Source organism: Podarcis bocagei (assembly GCF_964188305.1).
Source record: "Podarcis bocagei genome assembly, chromosome: 5".
NCBI classification, from domain to species: Eukaryota; Metazoa; Chordata; class Lepidosauria; order Squamata; family Lacertidae; genus Podarcis; species Podarcis bocagei.
Genome location: NC_138129.1, coordinates 53,893,149 through 53,906,000, shown reverse-complemented (window position 1 = coordinate 53,906,000; position 12,852 = coordinate 53,893,149). Strand labels below are relative to the sequence as shown.

The 12,852-nt window shown below is 41.2% G+C and overlaps 1 protein-coding gene across 2 annotated transcripts in view; it reads right to left on the bottom strand.

The window, feature by feature from the left end:
* ZSWIM5 (zinc finger SWIM-type containing 5) overlaps positions 1-12,852 on the bottom strand; it is a 118,459-nt gene that overhangs the window by 69,766 nt on the left and 35,841 nt on the right. The window contains exon 1 of one of the 2 annotated variants that reach the window (XM_081195559.1): positions 3,462-3,510. The exons of the other annotated variant lie outside the window; for it this stretch is intronic. Coding sequence (XP_081051685.1) covers positions 3,462-3,495 — 34 coding nt within the window. The 5' untranslated portion in view covers positions 3,496-3,510. Of the gene's footprint in view, positions 1-3,461; positions 3,511-12,852 lie in introns of those variants that run through there. 2 annotated transcript variants of the gene reach the window in all.

The following is a 12,852-nucleotide window of genomic DNA, read 5'->3' as shown; positions in this document are numbered from 1 at the left end:
AGCTCAAGAAAGGGAAACAAAATACACAATGGGCTAAAAGAAGGAATCTGGGGAAAGTTTGGGTACTAGACAAATGGAGCTGAAAAAATAGAGGCACTGGGCAGAGGCCAAATTTCACATTGGGCCTGGTAGCACAAGATGGCCAAACTGAGAAGGCTGGAAGACTAAGGGCTGAGAGACAAGGAGGCAATGGATCATGAGGCCGTTTGAACTAGAATTTAGACAAATATTCCCTTCCTTTGCCTCAAAAGGGCAAGTTTTGTCAGTTATGGCTACCACTGTTGCTGCACCACTGTGACTTGATAACCCTAAGAAGGCATAAAGGAGCTGAATTTGACATACTGATTTGAAATTAACAATTCCTTTGCTACAGGCTTCATTCACATGTATGTAAGCAGAACTAAAAACCTTCACAATTATGTTCTTATGCAAATTAAAACAAATTGCAACCTTTGTTTTTCAGGAACTGTTTTCAGTAGCGGCCAGTGTGGCGGGGCAGAGCTGTCACCCCACCCCAGCTGTACTATAGTTTACCTGGATGGTGAGGTGAAAAGCAGATTGGCAGTGAAGCACAGACACACTGCTGGAGCCAATACAGCATTCACATCAGTGTGTCCGCACAATTTGACCTCACTTGAAGTATAAATGAATCCTACACATGTCTGCTCAAAAGCCAGTCCATTGAGTTCAATGTCACTTAAGCCCAAGAAACTGAATGTAGGATTGCAGTCTAAGAGAGTGGTTTTCAACACCAATGACTATAACAACAAAAAGACTCGTTGAAAGAGATGGCATTGTGCAGAATTGGGGAGCGGGGAAATACAGAACAGGACTACTGTATACCCTGGCTGAAAACCTTCTTTCTTTTCTCAATCTTCCTCAGCCTGTACTTTCCTTGTTCGGAACAAATGGGGTAGGTGGCCTGAGGTTATGTCTAGTATAGTCTGCAAATTCTTTTAAAATGAAGGCAGGAAATCTCAAGACAGGCGGATTTTGCCTGAACTCAGATTTCACTCAGCATGGTCCAGAACTCATAAGGTTCTATAACAGAAAAGTTGTCTTAAGTGGAATCCTAGAACTTGCTGCACCAGCAAATAAGTGTTAGGAAGAAGTATACAGAGTGCTACGTCAAAAGCATTAGGTTACTCCAACACTGCAGGGATGTTAACTCTGGTGTTTTAAGGTAATATGTCAGCACAAATTTTTAGGAGAGGAATGAGAGATTTGCCATTTCTAACTCTTAGTTTCCAACTTCATATTTAAAAAAAATAAAAAATGTGAGATGTTCACTTTTGGAAAACCACACTATTGATGCATTTTAGAGGCGACAGCAGGCTTAGAATATGTTTTCTATACATCCATCACATATGCATCAGGTTGGGCAATTAGATATATTTAAGCATATGGTACCCTAATTCAGTCCAGCAGGGAAATAGATTTTGTTAATCTTATTAAGTTTGAGCCATGCTGCTGCTGTTATTTGTTTGAGGGTCTTTCTGGCCTTATTTTCCAACCCCATGGGCATAATATACACGTGGTGTCACCATTTAAACAAATGTATGATAACAGATTGAAGAACAGACCACCAACTTTTTTGGGCTCATGAGCTGATTAGCAAACCGAACAAAGTGTTGTGGGCCTCTCTCTCTCTCTCTCTCTCCCTTCCCTGCAGCCTATTCTATGGGTTACAATAGAATGCTTCCTTCAAGTCTACTTTAATTGAAGGAGAGGTGGCCTCGCGTGCACCAGGGAAGGCTTCTGTGGGCACATATGCAACCCTGGGCACCTTGCTGGCAACCCCCGGAATAGTTTTCCCAGCAGTAAATATTGTTTTATTAACGATGTGCTATCCTGTGACAATATTTTCCTTGTTCTTGCTGACTAATTTCCTTAAATTTTAAGTCTTAAACCAGTGGTTTTCAACAATTGTGCCGCAGCATCCTGGGGTGCTTTGAATGATGGTCAGGGTGCCATGGGCAACACTGGCCTCTGTCCCTCTTTCCTTCTCTCCCTCCTCTGAGGCCCTCTCCCATCTCTGTCTCCCAAAGGTTTGTACAGCTGTTTGTTGAAGGCAAGGGGTGACATAACTGGGCTCCTGAGCCCCACAGGGGTGCCATGGAAAGCATGTAGTTGGTCAAGGGAGCCGTGGACCCAAAAAGGTTGAAAATCTCTGGCTTAAACTAATGGGAAGCTTTATCTAGCATTCATTTCATACAAAGGAAGTTTATTTAAGCATTTTGCTGTAAAATGGGAAGCTCCATTCACTATTTACTCCAGTAGCAAATAAAGAATAGAACCTCATCACTCAGAAGGGGGAGGCTACATACTCTTCCACCACTGGGTGATAGAAGCAACAAGCATTTCCCCACCCTACCAAGAAGTAGAAGAGAATATTGCAGTTCCTGCCCAGCTGGCTCAACATTAAGCTATTGAAACAGTAAGCTATTGCCCACACTAGCCTTCCCCAAACAGGTGCCCTCCACATGTTTTGGACTACAATTCCCATCAGCGCCAGCCATCATGGTTTGATGATGGGAGCTAAAGTCCAAAACATCTAGAGGGTACCAGTTTGAGGAAAGCTGGTTTACACTGACGAGAAATAGCTCTTATTCGTTCAGAAATAAGACTTTCCCAGTCTTATGCCTCAATTGTAGGGAGCTGAACTAGATGACTCTCGGGATCCCTTCAAACTCTTTAAATCTATGATTCTGTCTGGAAATATCAGGGATAAACCTGAGCCCTTCTGCATGCAAAGCAAATGCTGTACCACTGAGCTATGGCTCTTCCTCAAGGCCAAGTGGGAACTCTGTATTAAAACCGGCTCCGGCATTAGACCTATTGAGATGAGAAGCTCCTAGTCCTCAAAACCATTAAACTTTTGTTTTAAATCGCAAAATTGACAATCTGAAACACTAGCTTTTTATGCTTCCAACCCATAAATTCAGCTGGGAAGACAATACATCGCAGGCAATTTGCAAAATCTGAATGACAGGAAAGGGATGAACCTTCTCAGAAAGGTCCAAGTAGAATAATGTTTTTTTACAGGATGGCCACAGTTCAGTTACCGCTACAAAAAAATGACAACACAGTATTGCAACCAAAGCAGGAAACAGTATAAGGACTTACAGTATTGTAATCCATAAACAAGTAGTAAAAAGAAATCTGAAAACAGGACTGAAAATCCAATGTGTTTGATAGCTTTTAGGTATGTTTAAAAATATGTATACTGCAAAACATTATCTTCAGTGTTCCACAATGATCACTGCAGTACAGTATTCAACAACAATGGCAGAGGCTTTTACCTAGGCTGAAATAAATGCCTTCTGTTACCCTAGTAGAAACAGCATCTTTGCCTTGTCACAATGTTTCAGATTTATTGTTGTCAGTCTGCAATGTAGCATACAGCTGGGGAACTGCTGTTTCACAAAATAAGGCAAAGGTGCAATCCTATGCGTACTTACCAAGGAGGCGTAAGCCTTCTTTTTCAATAGGCATTCATAGAATTCAGCTGTAAAACCCCTTGAGATCATCAAACATCTTTTCGCAGTTCATTGGATCATGGCCATTGATCCAGAAGTAGGAATGAACATGGACTTATTTCCCCCTCACAATTTGCTGTGCAATGGAATCAGTCTGGAAGATTTACAAGGGAAGACATCATATCCAGGGCAGCAATCCTAATCCAGGAGTAAGCTCCACTGAATTCAATAGGATTTATTTCTTGCAACAGAATGTACTGCAAAGGTGCTGCCTCTTCTTTTCCCATCAAGTATATATGACCACAGCTTTACCAGAACAAGGAGTTAATACAAGCACCTCTGTAATTCAGAAAGCTGGGGTTACAGAGTCATCTCACCAGTATGCTGACAGACCAACTCCTACGCTGAAAAATGCTGCAGCTTTCCCACAAGCTACTGGGCAGGACTTTACTAACCTCTGAACTGTCCTTCCAGTTGCCCTGAACTAAGCCTGCTGCTCTAATGCCTTTTCCACTAATACCACTTTGAGCACAAAGGTGCAGCCAGGACAGGCCTGAAAACAAATCTAATTTCTCCCACTCCCTTACTCCTATGCTTCATTTCATTCAGACTCTTTGGATTAGGCTAACAAGAAGGGTTCAGAAACCTGGAGCAACTCTATAGTCTCCCTGCAGGAAGCCAACATAATTCACTTAACTTCACTTACATGGAAGCCTGTGAGTTTATATCAAACATTTCTATGTGAATGGGAAAACCACAATTCAGGGAGTGCCCCCACAGCTGGCTTCCAGCTGCCAGCTAACCAGACTTCAAACACAATTGCAATTTCCCTCACCCTTACACAGTGCTCAGCAAAAAACCTCTTTGCAAAAGACAAATACTTAGGCTGCCAGCTCTTCCAACATTAAAGCTCCCCCTGCCTTTCTTTCCTTTCTTTAAATCCATAACCACCCGCTTTAAAGCTTTAAATCAATATCCCTTCTTTCTATCTGTATTCAAAGGGGAATTATTCACATTGGGCGCTTTAAAAATTAAGCTAAGCTTCCAGGGCCATGCCAAACTTAAATCACAACAACCTTTAAAATTGGATCAGGGACACAGCAGAGCCCTGTCTGATCCCTGGCCGCAGGGGCCAACGTGCTTTTACTATCAGGAACAAAAATGAACATGGTTGTTCTATAGGCAAAGTGACTCTATATAAGGTGGCCAGTTTAGATTGCCCTGTCTTTTTCTGTTACTAAATTGCAGAAAATATTATTATTGTTAGGGCCTTTGCAGATTACGTTAAAAATCTACATCTATATCAATCTCTATTTATTTCTTATTTATTACATTTATATACCACCTTTATCTTCCAAGGAGCTCAAGGTGGCTTTTGTGGTTTTCCTCCCCATTTCATCCTCACAACAACCCTGTGAGGTAGGGGAGGCTAAGAGATGATGACTGGCCCAAGGTCACCCAGTGAGTTTCAAGGCTGAGTGGGGATTTAAACCTGCTCCTCCTGGTCCAAACCCACTAAACAGATGGTTGGCAATGCCAGTACTGAATGGCTGCTGAGCAAGATGGTGATCATGTCTTCAGTGGAAGCACATACCTAGGTCTCCATGTACTGCAACGTAGAGAACATTGCCCAGGTTGGATTAATGTACACTTGATGCAGAAGCAAAAGCAGTTCCGATTGCTGCAGAATGGCTTCTGCCAGCAGTGAGGCCTTGCCAGCACATGATACTTCCACTCAGAGCTCTGCACTGGCTGCCAATTTACTGCCTGGCCAAGTTCAAGGTGTTACTGTTAGTATATATAAAGCCCTTAACAGCTTGGGACCAGTTTACTTTTGGGATCACCTCATCCCATATTTGCCCATTCAATCACTTAAATCTGCAGAGCTGGCACTGGTAGAGGTGCCACATAATACTCATCCTGCAGTTTTAAGAAATTATTCTTTGAGCAGCACCTAAACTTTGGAACTCCCTGGCTATTGACATCAGGAAGGTATGTTCACTGTACTCTTTCCAGCACCTACTAAAATATTTTTGTTTAGGCAAGCCTATTCAGACATAAGAAGTTACATGTGTTTTAATCTGTTTGTTGTTGATTTTTATTTGTTTTTTAAAATACCTGTCTTTTATTGTCTTTTATTGATTTATTGAATTTTTTTGTCAACTTCTTTGAGGTTTTATTACAAATCTACACATTATTATAATTTACTGAAAACATATCTAATAGCTGAGCTCAACTATAAGTAGGTACATTTACACATAGTGTCACCATCTATGGGAGCTGGATATCGTAAGTTTGCTAGCTAACCCTGTACTTTTCCATTTTTACACTGTAAGTTTAACAGAATTTTAAAATTCAAAATGTAAAATAATATGCTTTTAGGGGCCCTGGAAATCTCAAAAAACCTTGAGTTGTGCAAAGTATCATGCTCCCACTTAAGCCAATAGGCTTGCTCAGTACCAGACTATGAACACCTTTCTCTGATTAAATATTAAACAGTCACCCTGGTTTTCTAAGTTTTATTAAGATGTCCAGCCAACGGTATTTTTATCTTCTTTTGGGACCTACCCTGCACCCTCCACCTCACAAACACCTGGTCAAAATGGGCCTCCAGCTGTTATTCACTTTGATGCAAAGTCACCAGAACATAAAGCTCCAGGTATAAAATGAGGGTGGAAAGTAAACAGTCAAATGCCACAAAATTACTTTTTAGCATTATTTTAAAATATTCAAATTTTTAAAGTTGCAGCAAGAAAAGCCAATACCCAGACCCATATTGTTACTCATACAGCAAAGCAAAATCACAAATGGCATTAGTATGCCAGCAACAGAACAGACCAAGTTGACAATAATGCCTTTATTATTATCTTTGCTTATAGGCTGACCAATTTGCGAAATAACAGCACAACACAAAAATTAAGCAAATCGCTGCATCTTTGCTTGGGTTGGAGAGAAGGCAAGGCGCAAGCTATTAGGGTCAGCAAGGCTCAACAAATTGCCAGAATCCAGACAAGGAAAAGACCAAGAATAAGCCTTTTATACCCAAGAACAGCAAGAGGGTAAAGCAGCACAAGCAATGATCGATGCATTTCCCAAGCATAATCGTGCTAGCAAAAAGTTATAAAGTGATAGCCATAAGCATTAGTTTAGAAGAAACTGCACATTTGCTTAGCACAACTGTGATATAAAAGGGATACAGATGATGGGGTTAAGTATAGTCTGTGAGGTGTATTGATTATATAGGAATTTACTTATGCGCTAGCAAACAGCTTACTTTTAAAAATACAGCTTTTTTTTACCCAATATGTTGGCTGAAAGGTGCAGCTTATTCGAGAAAATCCAGAAATCATAAAGCAAAGCCTAGTAATCTTTCAGAGCCCCATACATCAAAGAGAAAGTTCCTTCTATGATTCCTCCAGTCTCCATTTTCCTTACAAAATTTCATATCACATGGTTTGCAGAGGGCCACTATTACAAAGACAAATGTAGATTCTGTCTCTGTGCAAGAAATCCAACTAAAAGGTTAAAGTCTGCCTCTCCCAAAGATTTGTGCAAACATCAGTCGACTTCCAAGCCTTCCTGATCTACAGCTCTTGGTTGTTGGCACTTGCTAAAATCTTGGCCATTAATGCCAGCATGTTGAGTTTGTCCTGACTGCATCACTGTTATAGTTATTGTGATTGTTTTTATAAAAGGCAGCATAAAAATGAAAACAATAAGGTTTTAAGTCTAGGTCAGGCCAAAGGCAGCCTTAGATACGATGGGCATTATCTGCTGCCAGGTTCTTGAGACTCTCTTAGCTCAAAATCCCAGCAGTGTCTGCAGCACATAGCTGACGCTAAATAAATGCTTAGTAGAACCAAGCAACAAATGTCATGGTACAACCATGCTCATTCAGATACCCAACAAAAAGAGAAGACATGCCATTATTAGAGGAATTAATAAGAGATATGCCTAGATTACTCATGCTTCAGTAAGAGTCAGACTATAATGGTTAACATAAGAAACTCCCTTATAGTGAGTCAAACCGCTGGTTCATCTCAGTACAGTGGTACCTCGGGTTAAGAACTTAATTCATTCTGTAGGTCTGTTTTTAACCTGAAACTGTTCTTAACCTGAAGCACCATTTTAGCTAATGGGGCCTCCTGCTGCCGCTGCGCCGCCACTGCACGATTTCTGTTCTCATCCTGAAGCAAAGTTCTTAACCCGAGGTAATCTTTCTGGGTTAGCAGAGTCTGTAACCTGAAGTGTATGTAACCTGAAGCGTATGTAACCCGAGGTACCACTGTATTTGTCTAGGACTGAAAGCAGCTCTTCAAGGTTTCAACCAGGAGTCATCCTCAGCCCTATCTAATGAAATCAGGGATTGAACATGGAAACCTGCATGAAAAACTGAGCTACAGCCCTCCCTTCAGTTGCCCCTGCTGAGCTATTACAAAGCCACATTTTGCAATAACTGCAAACTGCAGAGGCAGAGCCACATACCCTATGTGCATTACACAAACTATCCATATGTTTCATTCTTTTAAGGGGTTCTTGGATTGCATGAGCTCCAACTCTATTATCATTTTCTCACCTCATAACTTTCAAAGCAATTTTTCCAGCAGGATTTGTAACCCAAACCTAATTATTCTTAAAGGCCATGCTGTGCAAAGCATAACAAAGAATAGGACAGGTGAAACTACAAAATGCCAAAGGAAATGGAACAAAGCTACATCTTGAAATCCTATCTGCTCATTGTACTAATGGAGATAAGAAGCGTATTTCCAACATTCAACAGCAGGGAATTCACACGCCAGGGGAATAGAGAAAGTCTCTGAAATATCATTGGCAAGTTAAGAAAACTTTAAGTCTTATGTTTTCAGCCAAGTATCACTCAGCAGCCATTAAACATATTTTTTACCCATTAGCGGAACATTAGAAATTCCATGAATTTGAAGTTTATTATTTCCATGGTTCAGTTTATACAGTACTTTTTATGGGATTTATATCTTTTGGCTGAACTTCCCCAGGCATAAATAAAACCATTTACTATGCTGGCTAGTGCACAGGAACATATGACTGGCACTTTTATGCATGTTGGCTTAAGAAGGAGGATTAAAGGAAGGGCCAGACACATCTGATATTTGCTTTTAAAAGCATTTAATAAACCTGTGGTTAGCTTTTCAGACAAAAAACTGGGCAAACACATGGATCCTTGCACCTTCTCAAGGCCAATTCAGATGTAACTAATTCCTGCACGCCACACATTTTCCATGTAGGAACCAATATGCAACACATGTGTCATTACTGCATACACCCATGTAGTTGTTGCACGTATACATGCTGTAGTGTCAATAATTGTTCATGAAAATGAACCTCTTCAGTGGACTGGTCTAGGCGCCAGATTTATAGTGGGGTGCAGAGGTGCCAACTTGAATAAAATATTGGGGGTCCAGGTAAGCCCTGCCCCACATAATCGATCACATGACACAGTGCACACACACCATTTGAATGGCAATCTTATCAACTTTGTGGGAGTTTGGCCCCCTCAAATATTTTATGGGGAGGGGGCTGGAGCCACCTTGGCCCCTAGAAGTTGGCTCCTATGGTGGGGTGCATTACTGAAGTCTTGGCTGAATTGTTCACATGTTCATGAGTTCACATGAGAAAGATGTTATTGGTGTATCTCAAGTACAGGAAAAGCTTTTGAGGACAGGTGTTGAGAAAGTGGTGTTCCAAGTGTGCTGTAAAGATGTTGGCAAGTTGTGGGGCCTTGCAAATGCCCATGGCAGAGCGACTGATCTGAAGATATCTCTGCAACTGACCTTAGAGTCCTCATCCTTGGACAAAGGAACTGCACTGCATTGAACACAGGAAGACAACAACATGGAATTCCTGAATTACAATTCATCAAGAGGTTAGATGCTATAACTTGCGGAATGATTCTGGACAAAATGTGCTTTAAAAATCACATTAAATGTGTTAATTGGATTACCAAACCCAGGGTATCTATATTATCAATAGCAACTGTTTTTTGTGTGTGTGAATAGGACTGTTAATTACACGGTTATCACTGCTTGTGCTTTCTGCATTTTCCTTCTGACCCCACTGCTGAGAATCCTCCCCACTCACCAACCATTTGTATATCTTCCTGTAACTCAGGGTAACACTTCATGCATCCAGTGCAGCGGACTATAATTCACGACAGTTTATGCTAGAATAAATTTGTTAGTCTTTAAAGTACCACAAGACTCTTCGTTGTTTTTTTGCTGCAACAGACTAACACAACTACCCCTCTGGCACCTACTTATCAAGCAGCATCCATGTTAACCACATCTGAGTAGTATTTAAACTATAAAGAGAATAAAATGATGGCCCCAACAAAATAGTATTTTGTAAACATTCAGCTCAGTTTCCCCCAGATAGCACTAGCAGTGTGCATACCACAAAATAGAGAGCAAGACTACAGAAGTTGCCAACTTGTTAAACAAATTAAGAGAGATGACTGGAATGATGTATGAGATTTTAGGATTATGAACTCCCTCTCAGCCCCTCCCTTCTCACACATGGGTTTCTTCTAACCTAGGATTCAAAATAAAGTTCTGAAGGTTGTTGCAAATCTTAGGTTATATCTCTCTTCTCCAGGTGACAAATGTACAACACAAAATAATTGTTTGCACTAACACTTTAATATTAATTTGGGGGTCTTTGACCTTAACTGTCACCATTCACCAGCTTACGCTATCTGTTGTAGCAGGCAGAGGGATTTATTGGCATGTCTTATCACATACTCTCCAACTGTCACCATTCACCTACTGCAGTTCCAATTTTCTGTCTCCTGTCCCAGGTGAATCATTGCCAAAGTAAAATCCTGGTTTTATCCTCAATTATATTTTTAAAACAACAACAACAAAATATTAAGCATCCAGGTACACATAAGCACAACTCTTCCTATTTCCTTCTTTCCTCCAAATACATTATTTCTCTCTCAAGAGTGTGCTAGGAAGGGCAGGGCTTTGCTTGAGGCACCACACACATCTTATTTTTACTTCCTACCTAGCAAATTTGTTGACTTCAAAATGCAAAATGCAGGTGCAAGTACATTAGTCGCTGCTAAGTAGAATGTGCAAATTTGAAGACAGTTCCTGTCCTCACCAATGGCCAGAAGGCAGAAGAGGAAAAAGTTATGAGAAGAGATGCAGCCTTCAAGGGAAGAAACAAACAATCTCCCCTTGATGACTAGCCATCTAGCTATACCTTGGAACACCTGGCCAGAGAACCAACCACTGGGGAGGCAACCCTGGTTGCAATTGTGAGTAGGGCCAAAGATTAGGTGTATGATATAGGTGTACATTTCCAAGTTGGTTCAAATCAGTGGCTACAGTATTATTGCTGTTATTTTGATTTCTTCTCCGCCCTCTACTTTAAGGTCTCAGGATGGGTTACAACAATTTAAAATTCCATATTAAAAACAGTTCAAAATAAATTACAATCACAGTAATAGAGTGGATCATGAAAGCATGTATCTCAGGTGTTAAAGGTCAGTGTAAATAAATGCATTTTCAGCATGAGAAATACACAAAGAAAATGCCCCTCTGTGGAGGAGGAAATTTCACAATCTAGGAGATGATGCAAATAATGCCTCCACCTGCGCCACCAGCACCCCAAACTTCTCTAGGCAGTGGAACTACCAAGGTCAGCAAGTGGAAAGTTTCCCAGGCAGTCCAACATGGTCACATTCATTCATTCATTCATTGATCGTGCCTTTCTACATGTAGCACCCAAGCCAGCTGTGAACGGTTCTGAGACCTGTGGGTACAGGGCGGTATATAAATTCAATCAATCAATATAAAATAAGAGTGACAATAAAAACTGGTGGAAAACAATATAAAGCCAGAATTATTAATTACATAGGAAAGTAAGTCTTGCTTTAGATAGAAGAATCAATTATGGCTTCTGCATATGAAAATCCTGCTCTTGGCACTCTTTGAGAGTGTCAACAAGAATGTAGATAAGTGTGATCCACTAGACATTATACACTTGGGCTTCTAAACGGTTTTTTACTAAGACTTCCAAGGAAATAGTTTTAGGTACTGAATTGCAAAGTTGAAAGATAGGAGCCAAGTTTCAAGTCGATTATCTGGAGCATGTAGCCTCCAGAACGGCTATTTGATGCTGCTTGTGAGAAGTAATGCAGCATGTGCCTAGCTCAAAGCTCACTTCTGCTATGAATTCAGCAGGGCTGACCAAGATAGTGGTGAGCCACCACCCTCTCAACAGCAACAGTCTTGTTGATATTAACCAGGGAAGGACAAGGATGGAACAGGGCAGTGATGAAGTTGGGGCCATGTGAGAAAACCAGCAGAAGCACTGGGTTAGTTTCACCACTGCACCTACATAACTCTGAGTTGGCTCTCACCCTGCCCTCATTTGTGAAATGATGAGAGCAGGGTGTTTCTCCACTTTCAGTGCAAAGAACACTTTTGCTCCTACATTTTGTTCTTCTGAGACACTGGCCATTTTGTAAACCAGCTAGTGTTTTATCACCAGACTTGTTACATACTGTTGCATGGACTGCAAAAGTTATCAACAGGCTCTGAGATCATTCTTTCCATGCTGCCATACCTTGTAGTAATAGGTTGCTTGGTTAAACTTGCTTGAGATGTGCCTTTTACAGCTTTGGAAGCTGAACCTCCCATCCTCCCACGGTAAGCCAGCAATGACAGCTTCTCTATTTTCCTCTGTGATGCTACAATTTAGTCACACAAAGCACTGCAAAGCAATATATAGTTTTGTCCAGAGCTTGCTCTGCTTTCTAGTGCACTGCATCTTTTTCAGTATACCACAATGCAAAGTAAGACACCTGAATCCAGAAATGGGGAGGGGAAATCTAGCCTCCTTCCTGAAAATGGAACCCATCCTTCAATCCAATCCACAATACAGTGGTGCCCCGCAAGACGAATGCCTCGCAAGACGAAAAACCCGCTAGACGAAAGGGTTTTCCGTTTTTCGATGTGCTTCACAAGACGAATTTCCCTATGGGCTTGCTTCGCAAAACGAAAAAGTCTTGCGAGTCTTGCGATTTTTCCCCTCCCCCCCTTTTTCTAAGCCGCTAATAGCCTTTTAGCCGCTAAGCCGATAAGCCTTTAATAGCCGCTAAACCGCTAATAGCGCTAATCCGCTAATCCGCTAATAGGGTTGCTTTGCAAGACGAAAAAACCGCTAGACGAAGAGACTCGCGGAACGGATTAATTTCGTCTTGCGAGGCACCACTGTATGGAAATGAGGAACTAATAATAGCAGCAGACTTCTCAAGCTGGCTTCATCCCTCACATTAATCACAGCAGACATCAGACTGGGGAAGTTGCCATGTGCTGAGTCAGACCGCTAG